This window comes from Lampetra fluviatilis, chromosome 13 (assembly GCF_964198595.1).
Source record: "Lampetra fluviatilis chromosome 13, kcLamFluv1.1, whole genome shotgun sequence".
Taxonomy (NCBI): Eukaryota; Metazoa; Chordata; class Hyperoartia; order Petromyzontiformes; family Petromyzontidae; genus Lampetra; species Lampetra fluviatilis.
This window is the reverse complement of record NC_136287.1, coordinates 6531719-6549034: the sequence shown is the minus strand read 5'-3', so window position 1 is coordinate 6549034 and position 17316 is coordinate 6531719. Positions and strand designations below refer to the sequence as shown.

General features: G+C 45.0%; 1 protein-coding gene across 1 annotated transcript in view; it reads right to left on the bottom strand.

Moving 5' to 3' along the window:
* LOC144935476 (A disintegrin and metalloproteinase with thrombospondin motifs 7-like) overlaps positions 1-17316 on the bottom strand; it is a 98373-nt gene that overhangs the window by 39531 nt on the left and 41526 nt on the right. Inside the window, exons 12-17 of the mRNA XM_078862170.1 lie at positions 16678-16847; positions 14406-14539; positions 13327-13447; positions 11776-12020; positions 11299-11440; positions 5200-5326 (exon numbers count right to left, since the gene is read on the bottom strand). Coding sequence (XP_078718296.1) covers positions 5200-5326; positions 11299-11440; positions 11776-12020; positions 13327-13447; positions 14406-14539; positions 16678-16847 — 939 coding nt within the window. The remainder of the gene's footprint in view (positions 1-5199; positions 5327-11298; positions 11441-11775; positions 12021-13326; positions 13448-14405; positions 14540-16677; positions 16848-17316) is intronic.

Genomic DNA, 17316 nt, shown 5'->3' with positions numbered 1-17316 from the left:
AGAACACATTCCCACCGGAAAAGTTATTTTCTACTAGCAACCCCTACGAATGATGTTTTAAAATCAATACTAATTATATTTCACTATTGCAACATAGTTCTCATGTATTAAAAAAGCCCATGTGTTATTGATTCATCATCATGGCTTGGCTTCGCGAACGAAGATCTAGGAAGGACATCCACGTCTTCTGCAGGCACGCTGGTGGTTGAAGAGGCCTATGCGGGACAAGCAGGTCCTGCCACAACAGCTGCAAGTATAGGTCTCATCTGGGATGGGTGCTGAGGGATCATGGTTCTTCCTCCTTCTCCTTTTGTCCTCCATACGGGCCCTGCGTGTATCTTCGAAGAAGGAGGTGGCCTGGTGGACTGTGTGCCGCCAGGAGTTGCGATCAGCTGCTTGTGTTGCCCACTGACGGTGATCGATGCAGCAAGCAGTGAGGGACTTCTTCAGGGAGTCTTTGTATCGCTTTCGTGGTACCCCTATGTCGCGATGGCCAGAGGACAGTTCCCCATACAGCACAATCTTAGGTAAGCGGTGGTTCTCCATCCTGGCGATGTGCCCTGCCCAACGAAGCTGTGTCTTGAGGACCATGGCCTCGATGCTGATGACCTTCGCTGACTTGAGGACTTCAGTGTTGGCGACGAAGTCACTCCAGTGAATATTGAAGATTGTGCTGAGGCAGCGCTGATGGAAACGCTCGAGGAGACTCAGGTGACGACGGTACGTGACCCAGGACTCAGCGCCATACAGGAGAGTGGTCAGCACAACAGCTTTGTAGACGTTGACCTTTGTGGCTCTTTTAAGGTTTCTGTTGTTCCAGACACGTTTGTATAGTCTGCCAAATGCACTGTTTGCCTTGGCCAGCCTGTTGTCGACTTCGTTGTCGATCTTGGCGTCAGACGAGATCACGCACCCCAAGTAGCTGAACTGGTGGACAGCTTTCAGTTCTGTTTGTTCAATGAAGATGCTTGGTGGATGGTGCTCCTCATGGGGTGCGGACTGATGAAGAACTTCAGTCTTCCTCAGGCTGACTTCAAGGCCGAAGATCTGAGCTGTGTTCGCGAAACAAGACGTAATTCGCTGCATAGCTGCCTCTGTGTGAGCAAGGAGGGCGGCATCGTCAGCAAAAAGCAGCTCCCTGATCAGTTGCTCCATGGTCTTTGTGTGGGCCTGCAAACGCCTCAGGTTGAACACGCTCCCGTCGAGACGAAAACGGATGTATACGCCATCAGCGTCGTCGAGGTCCTCTGTGACCTGCTGGAGCATCATGCTGAACAAAATGGTGAACAGCGTGGGAGCAAGAACACAGCCCTGTTTCACGCCATTTGCAATAGGGAAGGGCTGCGAGAGATTGTTGCTATGTCTGACTTGTCCAAGCTGGTCTTCATGAAGCTGGACGATCATGGTGAGGAACTTCGGTGGGCAGCCTAGCTTGTCCAGGATTTTCCAAAGTCCCTGCCTGCTCACGGTGTCAAACGCTTTTGTCAGGTCCACAAAGGTGACGTACAGCGCTTTGTTTTGCTCCCGGCACTTTTCCTGAATCTGCCTCAGGACAAACACCATGTCTGTGGTTCCCCGGTTGGCTCTAAAGCCACACTGGGTCTCTGGGAGGTGATCTTCAGCTATTGCGGGTACCAGTCTATTCAGCAGTACTCTTGCGAGGATTTTGCCGGCGACGGACAGAAGTGTTATGCCACGATAATTGGAACAGTCTGATTTTTCCCCTTTGTTCTTGTACAGGGTGATGATGACTGCATCTTTGAGATCTTGAGGGAGTTTACCCTGCTCCCAGCAGCAGACAAAGAATTCATGGAGTTTGGTGTGCAGTGCTGGGCCTCCGTTCTTCCATACTTCAGGAGGGATGCCATCAACTCCTGCAGCTTTACCACTCTTCAGCTGTTTAATGGCTTCCTCAGTCTCTTGTAATGTTGGTGCCACATCCAGTTCTGTTTTCACTGGTTGTTGTGGGATGCGGTCAATCGCTGGTTCTTGGACTGAGCGGCTAGCATTGAAGAGCGTGTAGAAGTGCTCAGACCAGCGGTTCAGGATTGAGTCCTTTTCAGTGAGCAGTTCTTTCCCGTGTGCACTCCGCAGGGGGCTCAGGATTTGGTACGAGGGGCCATATACCGCTTTTAGAGCTTCGTAGAATCCCCTGTAGTCGCCAGTATCAGCGCAAACCTGAGTTTTTACTGCGAGGTTGGTCCACCACTCGTTCTGAATCTCTCGAAGCTTGCGCTGGATGGTGCTGCATTCCAGGCAGAAGGCTGCTTTTTTGTGCGGGCAGGATGGTCGGGCCAGGTGGGCCTGGTGTGCTGATCTCTTCTTTGACAGCAGCTCCTGGACTTCTAAGTTGTTCTCATCGAACCAATCTCTGTTTTTCTTCGTGGAGAATCCGAGGGTATCTTCAGATGTTTGCAGAACAACAGTTTTGATGCGGTCCCACAGCACTTCAGGAACCGGAGGCGAGTCTCCTAGGCAGCTCGGTTCCTCTAGCCTAGATCGTAGGCTTTTCTGGAAAGCTGCTTTGACCGCGGCAGACTGAAGGCTGCAGACTTTGAGCTTCTTCCTCGGGGCGCCACCGTTCCTTGGTCTGGGTTTAAAGTGAAAGCTGAGTTTGCAGCGGACAAGACGGTGGTCTGTGTGACACTCGGCGCTGGGCATTACCCTGGTGTGAAAGACATCTTTTAGGTCACGCTGGAGCACAAGGATGTAGTCTATGAGATGCCAATGTTTTGACCGAGGGTGCATCCAGGTTGTTTTCAGACTGTCTTTCTGCTGGAAGATGGTGTTGGTAATGGAAAGCTGCTGTTCCGCACAGAGTTCAAGTAACAAGCGTCCATTGTCGTTGCAGCTGCCCACGCCGTGCCTTCCAAGTACGCCTCTCCAGGTTTCCGAGTCTCTGCCCACTCTGGCGTTGAAGTCGCCAAGGATGACAATCTTGTCGTCAGCTGGGATATCCTGCAGAAGGCTGCGTAGGTCAGAGTAAAACTTGTCTTTATCAGCGGGATCTGCCTGGAGAGTTGGAGCGTACACTCTGAGCAGCGTTGCGTGTTGTTGGTCACAAAGTGGTAGACGCATTGAGATCATGCGGTCAGAGTGACCAGTTGGCAGGCTTGCAAGCTTGGTAGCGATAGAGTCCCTGATCATGAAGCCGACACCTGAACGGCGTCTCTCTGTCGCTGGTTTACCTGACCAGTAGAGAGTGTAACCTGCGCCATGCTCCCGCAGACTGCCTTCCTCTGAAAAGCGGATTTCGCTGAGGGCGGCGATGTCAACATCCAGCCGAGCGAGTTCCTGTGCAATTAAAGCAGATCGTCGCTCAGGTCGAGTGCTGTCAGCTGAGTCTAGCATGGTTCTGATGTTCCAGCATGCGAGTTTGAGTCCTTTCCCACCTTTTAAGGCGAGTGGGATGCGCCGTCGATTCTTTGATGTAATTCGACCGCATATGAAGATGCCCGTTGATGGCGGTAAGCCAACTGAGGGAGGAGGAGACGAGCTTTGTTTAGGCCACCTTTTCTAGGCCCCTCTCCGTGTGGAGCAAGCAGTGCTGTCCCTAGAAAAGGCTGCTTGGTCGCTCAGGGTGCTGCCGGGTGATGATGTCGTTTCCAGGTCATCATCAGACGACCACTTGCGCCTGAGCCGCCTGCATGCAGGATTGAAACTGCGGCTGCCAGTGTCATCTTACACCTGCCGAGTTCGCCCCTTTTCCATCGCTACAGGACTTAGTGAGACCGGGGGGAGGGGGGGGGTAGACGTGAAGATTTCCTTCTTGCCTGCGCAAAGGAGCTTTCAAGTGGAGTGCAGTGTGCGCAGAACTGACCCCACCCTTTAAACCCGGGGTTCGTCTGCCATGGCCTAGCAAGCTGGGACGGTGACAGCGAGGTCCTCGGGCCGTAGGTTTTACATCAGAGTTTCCTTCTCCTAGGTAGACGGCCTTCCAAGGCTGAAGAGATCCACTTTCCCTGCTATTGATTACCTGCATATTATTAGGTTGTTGGGGGGCACCTATGGCGCCACCGCACAAGCACAGTCTGCAGCGTCCCCGAACAACCACAGCCTGCGGCCCCCCAACAACCACAGCCTGCGGTACCCCCCAACAACCACAGCCTGCGGCACCCCTCAACAACCACAGCCTGTGGCACCCCCTAACAACCACAGCCTGCGGCACCCCCCAACAACCACAGCCTGCGGTACCCCCCAACAACCACAGCGTACGGCGGACCCCAACAGACTGGTCAAGTAAATCCTTACGATCCACTCGCACAGCGTGCGGCGGGCCTTCATCCAGCAGTGGATTTAAGCACCAAAAAACCTCGAGTACTAATGTAATGGACAGAGCACGGCTCTCCCTCAGGGCAGCAGTGGACAGAGCACGGCTCTCCCTCAGGGCAGCAGTGGAGAGCACGGGGGTCCCTCAGGGCAGACGTAGACAGAGCACGGCTTTCCCTCAGGGCAGCAGTGGAGAGCACGGGGGTCCCTCAGGGCAGCAGTGGACGGAGCACGGCTCTACCTCACTCTGAATCACCCGTCTCCTCTGAGGTGCATGCGATTGTGTGTGAGTGTGAGTGAGCTGTGTGTATGAGTGAGCCGTGTGTGAGGGGATCGACCGTCAGCTTTCCGTGGCTGCGTCTCCGAAGCTGTGGCCGTCATGTTGCTGCTTCTCAAAGTGGGCAGCTTGCGGTCACATTACGCACTTCAACCAATCCGGGAGCGTACATGTTTGGGAGGGGCGCACCTCTGGTTGGCTGCTGGCTCCCTGTCACGTGACGCACTTCAACCAATCCGGGGGCGTTAATCACAGTCACAGAAGGACAGATCTGGGCTATTATATATGTGTACAAGCATTGAGGCGGTGCTCAACTGCTCTATCCAGTCAAAGGTGGAAATGTTCCCATTCTTATGGCGGGGGAAAGTCCATCCAACGGACAACTGCTGACTTCGCCACACAAAGTGATACTTATTTTCAACAAGGATTTGAACTGGCAACCTTCTGATTGCGAGCCGCGCACACTACTCAGCCATCTATTACACCTTCAAAACGATCAGGAGTGTTGTTTGTTGCTTCCCACTTTGGCATGCTGGGCCTTTGGGCCTGTGCTTAGCAACTGTGATTCATAAAAAAAAAAGCTAGCTAACTATATAAATAGCCGCTTGCCATACAGGAGGGGTGGTAGGGGGCGTGCACGAAGGAATGCTCACCGGGAGGGGCACTCCTGCTCGTTGCACGCACGTTGGCGATCGTCCGGTCGTGTTGTGGAATTGCAGAATTTCTCCTCCACGATGCCAGCCGTCCTTTCTAGGCAGCTCACTGTCTGCCGCTGCACACCTGGTGGGACACACACGAACGCGCACACTGGCCTGGTCAACGAACGACATGTAGCGGTTATGCTGTCTTCAATTATGTAATCATATCAGTCACATTCAGTGTCATCATCTTCATCACGAATTACATAATCATCATCATCATCCATAACATTCATCTACATGTAAGTTAGTGCAGGTCACTGTCCGTGATTTGTCACTGTCAGCCAGTTCTGCATTAGACTCAAGACATAAATTTTCTGTAAAGCTTACGAGGTATACACCTAGCTTGTACCTTCATGATATTTTTGTGTTATAAGAATGTAGTGAATGACAAATATACTTATTATCCCCACCACCATCTTTTTCAATCACCACTCGTCATCTCCATCACATTCACCACGTGTGATCTCCATCACCATCTGCCACACATCTTATCCATCACCATCCACTCATCACCCGTCTATGGTTTCTTTGTAACATATCTTGCGCTAAAAGGACCCAAGTACCCCCAAAAAAGTGATGTGATAGTCTTGTATGAAACTATTCATCAAACTGTCAAGCACCATGCTATCTTGTACACGGTTTAGAAAAAAAAATGCAACGTGGCACCACATGGTGTGGTGGGGAGACAAAGGCGACCATTTTTATGGATTTCATACACATTGCATAAAATTACACTTTAGTTTCCCCAATTAAAATAACAAACCAAAATAGTAAAAAAAATAGTTATAAAGTTATTTCTACAAATCGAAAATTTTCCAAAAGCTGTACAATCTTTGTAGTAAAGGTTAGTGAAATTAATTTAATTGCAAAAAATGTACAGTGCTGTCAGAAAACATGGTAATGTAATTACAATGTTGAGAGGCAAGCTTTGTGGTGGAATTGCCTGCTGGATTTAGAGGAGTTTGATGGACACTGTCTTCATTTGCTTTCTTTGACACACTTCACACATGCAATAGAAATCTGGCCTGGGGTGAGATGGAGCTTTTTTTTTTTTCTATATTTACATATTAGAGAGTGCCCTTTATGACAAAATAAATATTTACAGGACACTGATCTCTGTTCAAAACCATGCAAGCCATCCAAAGGTCATTACCACATTTTCATATCATTATTGAACAACTAACTGTTGCTTACTGATATGAATACAATTCAAAATAAATGCCTCCATGTCAACACATTCTCAGTTGGCACTGTATAGCAGCAAGAGCTCAAGTCAATAACAATCATTCTTTTATTCTGCCCTTGATCAATATTGCTGGATTAAGGCCTCCCGATGATGTCGGCGTTGTTTGACCATACTTCACCATTATGGGTCACTACTGGTTGGTGAAGAGGGAGATATGACGACTGGTACAGATATCCCTCTGCACAGATATTGTGGTCTGGAATCAAAGTCAGGTCTCTGGGCTGAGTTTATAGTGCAGTGTGCTAACCATTGCATCACCACTCCACCCCAGGATTTCAAGTATTTGTGTAAATATTTTGTATTAATTTGTTCTCATTCATGTGCAGTCCAGGAATGATTGTGAATATTGAAGACAAATTGTATCTCTTAGGGGTGTAATGATTATTGTGACTTCTCAAAATTTAGGGTCACATTTCCATTCCAGATTATTGTTTTTACATTGTAGTGAATGTAGTTGCCTTTAGTGGATGCAGGGGTAATGTGAATCCATTACATATATTCAAGTTGGAATCTTAAGGATTGATAGAAGTTTAAGAATCGATTAATCGTTACACCATTAGTATCTCTATCCAATTTTTCGATTTAAAGCTTTCGTGACTGCAGGGATTCATCTTCTTGGTTCTTTCGGTAAAGTCACATAGAAGGGAAATAATAAAAATAAAACATAATAAAATAATTCTCACGACGTTTCAGCCACAACGCAAGCAGCCGTCCTCAGGTGAAGAACAGGTCTGTCGGGAAGACAGAGTCTGAAGGAAACACCCATGCATGTAATTGAAAATATGACCCATATAATATACTAGCTTCACTGGATTCACCACGCCGCCTTTGTCTCCCCACCACACCATTTACTCGTTTGAGGCTGAGTCGACCTAGGGGAGGCCCAGGACCGGTTCAAATAATCGTCACCGGTGGTGGCCGTGAGCGGGAATCGAACTCGGGTCGCCGGGTTCGTAGCGCAGCGCGCTAACCGCTACACTACAATGCATTACGCTTCCACATGCGTGCGTCACGTGACAGATTTGACGTCACAGCTCACTTGCTGTGCAAAAAATATATGCATTATTGAACTCCCCCCCCCAAAAAACAAAAACTAAAGTGTATTGTTATAATTTTTGCATGGTGTACAGTCTGAAAAGTACCCACATGGCAAATTTCCAGTTTGTTGCATGTCGGGAAGTACGCTAAACATTTTGAACAGACACACATTCACAACTTTGCCTTTTATAAATATGGTGATTTATAATAAATAGGAGAACAAACCGCAAGATAGTTTACGGAAAATATTTTCGTTACAAGTTCCTGCTGAATCCTTTCCAGGCGAATTGAAAGACTTCAAGCTGTCTGGTTAAACCGCCATCTGGAATAGATTTAACATTTTTTTTTATTTCGTGGGTTTATCTGCAAGTTTCTACATTCCATCCGCATGTCCAGTAAAGCTCATGCATTATTTTCAGATACAACTCAAGGGCTTGCCAGTGACGACAAACTCTTGCAAAAACACAAGTACAAAATCATGCTTGCAAATTCACTGCGAAGTTGAGGTCATTTGTACATTAAAACCATCGAGTCAAATCGGATGCAGGACAGTTTTGTAAACCTAGTATAAAAAATTGGATTCTTGTTATTATTTCCAAAGTCAAGTGTAATCATTTTCTATATTTTATTGTTTGCATAAGTCCATGATTGTGGTATGCATAAGTGCATCATTCTGTTATGATTGTGGTATGTAAAAACAATAATATACTTATTTGCAGCCCTTTGTCAATCACATTCTGGGTTAAGCTCTGCCCATGCCGTGTTAATAATGGGCATTGTTTGACTATACTTAACCAGGCTGGCCAGTGCATGTTGATTAAAATATTGGCCCAGGACCAGTTCACTCGCCATCAGTGCTAAATGTGGGCAAGAATCGAACTCAAGTATCCGATGTTCGTAGTGCAGTGTGGTAACGAATGCGCCGCTGTTCTATCCCTTCAATAAAAATGTATCATCACGCTCAGGAACGTGTCAGATTTTTGGAGATAATATTATTTATAGCTTTGTGCACAGATTAAAACATCCGGCAAGTAGAGGGTTATATTTTAAAAGTTATGTGTTGACATTTGGTAAATTTTCTTTCTCAGGATTTGTCTTATGGTGCTTTGTTATTACATGAGGTTTAGGAATGTACCTTGTCTTACCTTGTCTAGCCAAGGCATCTAGAGTTTAATTAAGAGTGGGGCAAAAGGCTCTTTGAGTGCTTGAGGCAATTTCAAGAGTGGGAGGAGTGGAGTGGAGGTTTGGAGGTAGTGGGGAGGTCTTTGAAGTATGGATTCGTGTGGAGTGAACCAGACCCGTGTGGTGGGTTTCAGTACATTCCACTCATGTCCAGCAGCTACACTGGTAATTTAGTTTGTACACCTGTGCCTTTGTCACCTGCCTATGGCTGTGCAAGGTATGCTTGGATACAAAAAAATATTGCCCTTGTGGCAACTGCCGTGTCTGCATTCTAAGCCTGAGAGTAATCAACTGAGGGTGGTCAAAACCGCGACTCGTGAGTCTGCATGTGGCTCTCGGTGAGTTTGAGAGAGAAACGCTGGTAATTCTAACTTCAATACATCTTTATTTCAAACAGGAAAAAAATCCTGCGGCAGTAGCGCTGATCGGGGGTCACTCATCCCTGGCGGTGAAGCTATCCATGAGCCACTCCTAGAGTGCTCCCGCAGATTTCTAAAGCAGCCCGGGACACTAGCCCCCTGGCAGTGTAGCTAGAAGTGAGAACGCCTGGGGCGTACTCAGATTTCTTAATTCAAAACTCCACAGCCATGTGCAAAGTCTTCTGTGTCTTGCAGCTCTTGGCCATATGAAGATGTTGTTTGTATGTGGATTATAGGATCGAGAAGTTAGACCACCTCTGGTACGTACATTCATGTGGAAAAAGCTAAACTAATTGCATGGGAAAAACAAAATTAACTCTGAAATTAAACGGTCCCACCTGATGACGGAGACTTGTGTTGCCTCCGAAACGTCGTGATTTTTTATTTTATTTTATTTTTTTATTAATTTTGATGTTTTACCTACGTGACTTTACCGGAAAAAACCTAAGAATAAGCGGTATAACTCATATATTCGTTAACTTGTGTATATACTCGAGCTTACGATTATAAATATTAATCTGAATAGCTAACTGTGGCTCATAATAATTAACACATTCTTTCATACAATTATTACAGTTGGATTATGTTTTTTAACATAAAAGTTCATGTGTAATTTAGATACATTTTCCATTGGTTTTATATATTTGCCTCTGTCATTTTAATGCTTTTCACATGGAATCAATTGGCAAACGTTGTAAGAGTAATGTGCAAAAATGGGAGCTTTTGGCTTGCTTCCAGAAATGTAAATGCTCTATTAAACTTTAAAATAACATAGGTCAAAAGTTAACGGTACTTAAGAGTGCAGTAATTAAACGTTTTTGTGCATATGCATGTTCATAAAATAGTGCTCGCCTTGTCGCTTTATACACAACTCAAGAGGTGATGGTTCAAACCCAGCGGCCTCTTGTCTGAACTGTTATTTGTATTCAAGCGTGCTTTTGCACAGCCACAAAAATGGGGAGAAAGCTCTTATATTAATTGCTACTCAGCAGACTTGACAGGGCTTTATCGATTCAGGAATGTGTTTCAGCTATTGGGTTCAGAAACAGGATTCTAAAAAAAACAGATGGGGGTGAATGATTTTACACCTTATGAAACTTAAAATGAAGCAGTTGGTATTTTAGAGCTCCAAATATATTCGCTCTTTATATTTTTATTTAATAATAAGAATATTTTGCCAATGTGGCCCAGGTGAATGAAAGTCTGCTCTTGATTTGGCATCTGCCTTGCCAAGATAGCCGTGTCAAATGTTCAGTGCAAAGGGTGCATTTTAAACCTGTCTTCCTTAGTTTATTTTGGCACGACGGTGGAATGGTGGCGCAGTGAAGAGCGCATTGCTATATAAACCGGGCAATCCGAGTTTTAGTTTTGGAACAACACCAACCTGGACTTAACAAATGTGGTAAAGCAGTGAATTGACACACTACTTGTACTACTACTACTACCAGTACTACTACTACGAAATAAGAGATAACGCAAGTTCCATGGTGGTAAGCCAAATAAATATATTCTTCAATATTTTGATTTAAAGCTTTCGTGACTGCAGGGATTCATATTCTTGGTTCTTTCGGTAAAGTCACGTAGAAGGGAAACAATAAAATAATAAAAATATAAAACAATAAAATGATCACGACGTTTCGATTGCAACACAAGCAATCATCATCAGGTGTGAAAACCACAGCAAGACTTTATCGAAAAAACCAATAATATATATTCTTCGATAGTCATTGAGGCCATGAGTCACAGCAATTCATGACATCTCTGGAAAGGGAGGAAGGGATTGAGGGTATTTATTTGGTCGCCACGTTCCTCACTGAAAACAACACATGTATAATTAATGGCACAAATGAATAACAGCCAAAAGTGCACGTGGCGTTTTCAGCATTATCATGGAAATGAGCAATCAGGCTTAATTTCCCCTCTAATAGACCCAGTGCCTTATTTTTGTCCACCCACTGAAGAGCATTAGAGTCAGAATTACATTACGACATGGTCAATCTCGTTTTGAGCTGAAAATTGAGGATATCACCTCACCCCCCACGCCACCCTCATTTTGCTCGGTGATTAAAATCGACATAAACATCGAGCCACTAATGGGATGCACTCTGCTTCCCTGGGCTTGCTTTGAGCAACAAACACAACGGAAAGTAGAAATCCACGTCTCACCTGCTCCACACGTCACTGTGCACTTAGACCACGGCATGTAGTGCCAGAAGAGCTCAGGAGGATCAATCTCGTTGTCGGAGTCGGTATCTTTCCTGATGGTGTACTCGTAGCGAATGCCTGGATTCTTCTCCTGGAAAAGCAGCTATTCCAGGCACACATTGGCAACAAATGCAAGGTGACAAGTCTTAATACATATCGAGAAAGAGTTGCCAATACCACCACCAGCAGCAGCCAAAGCAGTACCATCACCGCAATTATGAACAATGAATCCATGCTTTCTAGGAACTTGGTGACCTGAGTTTGATTCTTGGCCACATTTAATGCCAATGACCAGCGAGATTTGAATCGGTCATTGGACCCCTCTTTTCCAAACCCGCACTGACCAGCGTTTTGGTGTTGTATCAAAAGACCCGCACTTGCACGCGTGTGGCGTGTGTAACGACGCGGATACCTCGAGAGTGGCAGAGAAGCCCCCACCTGTATCCAGACGGGCTCCATGGTGGGGCCCGGCGCGGTGAGGTTTTCGAGGTTGCCGTTGCGTGCGTACGTGAAGGTGGTGCCCGCTGCCTTGTAGTCTCCATTCCACTGGATGACCCAGTCCCCGTTGAGGAAGTAGCGCGCGGGATCCTCGCTCCGCAGTGCCAGGAAGTTGCTGGCCTCCGCTACCTCCTCCACTCGGATGTCCCGGGCCCCCTCGGGGATGAGGCCTACGTCCACGTAGCCTGCCAGCACGAATGGTCGCCACCGGATGTGTAAAATATGCACCGGGGCCTTGGTAACACTTGAACATAGTTTACTTACAAATTAATATATTTATTCATCATCTTTATGATGTGATTTATTCATTGCAGTGGTCAGGCTTATTCTTTGGTTCTTTCAGTAAAGTCACGTGGATAGAAAAATAAAAATAGAAAATAAAGTGAATAAAAGAAAATACATATAATAAAAAATAAAAACACTTATGTAGACTGTAGCCTGGTTCTTAATCGGAGTGAGTGTACTGGCAGTCTATAATGTAGACTGTCGCCTGGTTATTAAGTTTGGTGAGTGTACTGGCAGTCTATAATGTAGACTGTAGCAATGGTTATTAAGCTGGATGAGTGTACTGGCAGTGTATAATGTAGAATTATTCTTGGTTCTTTCAGTAATAATAATAAAATACAAATGAAAAATAAAAACGAACCACGAGTTTCGATCGCCCTCTTTTAGCTGCCACCAGCCACCATGCCCTCTAGCAACGTGTCCTACCTAAAGTCCACTCTTTGTTTAACATCCAATATTGAGACAGTGTCCAGATTTGTACACAGTATCTAGGTCACACGTAGATGATGGTGTCGAGATCACATATGCAGTGGGTGCCATCTGCAAAAAAAATCTATGGAGGGGGTTGTATGAACTGGTAGTGATCAGATGGGACGATAGCCAATATGGTTAAAAGCAACTGACTGGCTGGCTGGCTGACTGTAGTGGGGGAGATTCACTGCTTAAGACCTAAATGGTAGATGTAGACAATGCACTGATGAGTCATAATAATAACGAAACCAGAATTCGGGTGTTGAGTTGTCCAATTGCTGCCAGAAATGAAAAGTCCACACACGAGCTCCCCTTTGGAGCTGGCAAGGCTGTGTGCTCAATATCCACAGGAATGGTACAGTCATCATGACAGGTACAGCAAGTTGGGAGTTTCTGTTATGTTGTGAGATGTCATATACGTTATACTGTGACTATTATTATTCTAAATAATGTATCGTCACAAATAACAATGACATTATAAAAGCACACATTGGCTGATCAACACGGCATACTTCTGAGTACATGTCGCTTGCATTGTTATTAACAACAACAACAACGTGATGCGGCAAGCAGGATATATAATTATTGCCAGGCTGTGGAACTATCTTTTGGTTTTCGCACCAATGTTATTTTTACGATGTTGAGATGGCGCACACACGAATACACATTGACATGTGTTTGCAGCTCACAGCCAGGCGGACATTAAAATCTGTGCGATGGTGGCCACTCCCTTACCGAGCCCCTCCGTCTCTTCATAGGTCATCTTGACAGTCTCACAGGAGGAACCGTTACCCTGGCAGACTCCACAGCGGTCCTCCATGGCGTTGGAGTCGATCTCGTAGTCACATCCTACGTTCTGGCAACGGGAAATTGTAACAGACGTCCGCTTTAGCCACAGAACTCATTCAGGATTCATCCCCACATTGTGGAAATGTGAGGCGGGGGTGGGGATGGCGGTTTAGGTATAATCATAATGTATGTTGAAATTATTTTGCACCAACTGTTCTAATCGGAGGTGCGGGGGAAAGACAACATACTGTGGGTCTCTGTGTGAGCCTACTGGTATCTGTGTCAGTCTATGTGTGTATGTATGTTGAACTTCTTTCCCACCGTACGTAGCCAACCGTGCTAATTAGAGGTTCGGGGGCTGTTCCTGTGTCATTCCTAGGCCAAAACAGCCTATTTCTGAGTAGGCCATGTATGTTGAACTCTTTTTTTAGCAGCGTACGTAGCCAACCATGCTACAAACTCAACATGGAAAGCAGTTTTAAAGAAATTCGTTTTCAATCTAAATTAAAAAGTGTGTAGCTCCAGTGGCTGTCAGAAGCGTATCTCAAAGAGCACGATGCAATTAGCAAGACAAAATTCTATATATATGTAATAAATAATTTTATGTTGAGTTTAAAACAATCTATTTTGTGAGCATTCACTGCAAAAAAGTAAAAAATGTTAATACTTTTAACACAGTGACAAATGTATCATTGTGAACTGTGTTGTAAGGTAATTTTGTTCATGAATTTGACGTCTTCAAGGTTTTGAATTCTAATTGGTAATTATCTGTCAAGCGCCTTGGCAAAGACACTATATAAATTACAATAAGATGAGAAAAGTGCAATAAAGTTCATAGTGGCACAAAGATAGTTCAATTCCAAATAGAAAATCGCAATCTCCTTGCAAACTAAAAGTGGTATTTACAAAGTTCTTTTTTCAGCATTACTGAGAGTTAAAAAGACATGGTCCGTTGATTAGGAATAACTCTTGTGCCTACGTGTGGCATTAAATAAAATTGCAGGAATCCTGCCAGCAGCCGGCACCTTGCAGATGCCATCGATGCAAACGTCACGGCTCGCATTGCCTTCGTAGCAGGGTGTTCCATCAATCACGGCATCCAGCATCTTCTCGGAAAAATAGCCCACCATAGGTCGACAGTGCAGCTCACACAAGTTTGCTGGCACATGCAGAGATGGAGGAGAGATCGTGAGCCCAACTTTGGTGAGTAACAGAACTCAACACAGACATCACTAACTGGCCAACCTGTAACAGACCAAGTGCCAAAATGTACCCTTGAGTTATGCAAAGAGCCAAGTGTATATATATACTATTATATCATACAACTTATATAACGTTAATGTATTATTATTTGCTACTGTGATAGTATGTTCTACGTTATGCCACTTCGATAGATAGCCGCATGTGGTGGATGAAAGAGTCGCATGCGGCTCGGGAGACATCAGTTGGCCACCGCTGATGTATATAACAGTATTTATATATTAAAAAAATACCAATGTTTTGGGCAATGGCCCTTTTAAATAACAGAGATTATCTCTCCGTGTTCCGTTTTTGTTATTCCTTGTTTGTGCACTACTGCTAATGCAGTATCACAATTTGTTGCTATTAAAATTGGCGAAAGTGGCACCCTCACGTTGCACAGTTTGCCATCATGCCATGCATTAGGGCATTTCATCGAAACAAGTGTCCCCTGGTGATTAAAAATGAAACAAAGTAAAGCACGCGAGCGCTGGTTTCAAGGGACACAACTAGCATCGCTCTGTGGTGAAAGTGATTCCCTCTTGGGTTTAAGGGTGGTGCGTTGGCTCATGCGCAGCACTATGAAACTTGGAGGCCTCGGGTTTCATTTTCTCTCACGGCTAACATCAGTGGAGAGTGGTAGATGCACCGGTCATTAGTTGCCCCCCACCCACATCCACCAGTCCACACTACCCAGCATGGTGGAGTACGGTCAAACAACTACCCACAATTTCGATTTAAAGCTTTCGTGACTGCAGGGATTCATCTTCTTGGTTCTTTCGGTAAAGTCACGTAGAATGGAAATAATAAAATAATAAAAAATACAATTAAACATAATAAAATAATTCTCACGACGTTTCGGCCACAACGCAAGCAGCCGTCCTCAGGTGAAGAACAGGTCTGTCGATAAGACAGAGTCTGAAATTGGCGGAAGTGGCACCCTAATTCGTGAGAATTATTTTATTATGTTTTATTTTAGTTTTATTATTTCTACGTGACTTTACCGAAAGAACCAAGAAGAACTACCCACAACTGACAGCATGGTAAAACCTTCATCCTGAAGTGGATTGGTCGAAAGGCAGTGTACTCAATGCCATCTTATGTCAGAGCAATTTAACTTGAGATAATACCTCCTATATGGCATGGGGCACCACGGTGGCGAGATATTAACTACCTTGCCTGCTATACAGGAGATTGTGGGTTCGATCCTGACCCTGATGGCTGTATATTTGGAGTTTGCATGTTCTCCCCGTGGTCACGTGGATTTTTCTGCAGGTCCCCTGGTTTTCCTTCCACATTTAGAAACATGCGTTTAGAGTATTTGGCTGCAATACATTTCCACATGCTCAGGCATTTCATTGGGCTATCACTTGTGGCCAGGTCACTTCTGACAAAGAGCTACATACAGTAGTTCAGTCGGCCTTACCTGGAAAAAAAAATAGTTTCGTTATAAAAATATTATGTGGAACAAAATGGGTCTATAATTTGAAAAACTTAACATTCCTTCACAGTTAACCGAACTCAACGGACACAATGTTTGTGGATTATGTGTGTAGATTAGATGAAGTATATACATGCCTTTCAACAATGGAGTTTGAAACCGTTTGACTTTTTATTTTAATATTTATAAAATAAAAGTGGTCACTGAAATTTCAAAGTTGATTAATGAATAAATAAATATAATGGACACATGACAGCAAGGGGATTACACTTTTTAAGGCATTCTGAAAATGACATTTAACATTTAAAGTCAAATTCATTACATTTGGGAGCTAAATTTGCTTCACATTTAGGAAAAAATCTATTATTTTGTAAGATTGCAGTTTTTCCAAAAAATTCAGATACTATCAGTGTAAACTGAATGATTCATGATCGGTGCATGCCATGAATCTTTAACTCGGCGAAATACAATACATAAATCTATCTTCTGTGTTCTTACCCAGTTTTACAGCATTACACCGTTCTATCACGAGCAACATATTGACGTAACCGCAGAAGGGAAGGCACGGCTAATTGGTGCCGCCCGTGCAGAGCAACATTGGCGAACCCGCTGCTCACCTGTGCCAAACAGTGGCGCCCACTCGTGCAGCCCGCTGCGGTAGGGCACCGTGTCGAATTCGCTGCACTGCATCTGCCGGAATGAGATGGCGTCTGCGGAGCAGGGCTGCACGTTGCACGTCCGGTAGCGCTTGCGCTCGCCGACGCAGTACCGTCCGCCGAAGCGAGGCCTGAGGGCAGACGGAGAGCCGACGCGACGGTTGGCAAAAAAGCGAGGGCAATGGACTTGCTCCGGTGGTGCTGAAATAGAAGTAATATTTGGGCTCCATTGAGATGACAGGAGACATTTCGACAAGAGATATAGATGTAGCGAGGTAAGAAAAATGCAGGCAGAAATTGAGATGTAGCGTAATAAGAGAAGAGATGTGTGTAGAGATGAGTTAGGTTTTTTTTAAACATGAACGATCTTGTTATTATGATTTGAAAAATTAGGTGATTCATGATGCAACCTCTTATCGAAACTGCTCCTTCCAAACACACATCACCAGTGCTGGTCTCCTTCCACTGGCTTTTAGTAAGGCATAGATTCTACTATTAACTTTTAAAGCATTTAGAGGGCTCGCATCGACCTGCAGTATAGTCGTGACCTATTGAATCAACGTGCACCATATTGACACCTATGCTCCTCAGAACGTTTTA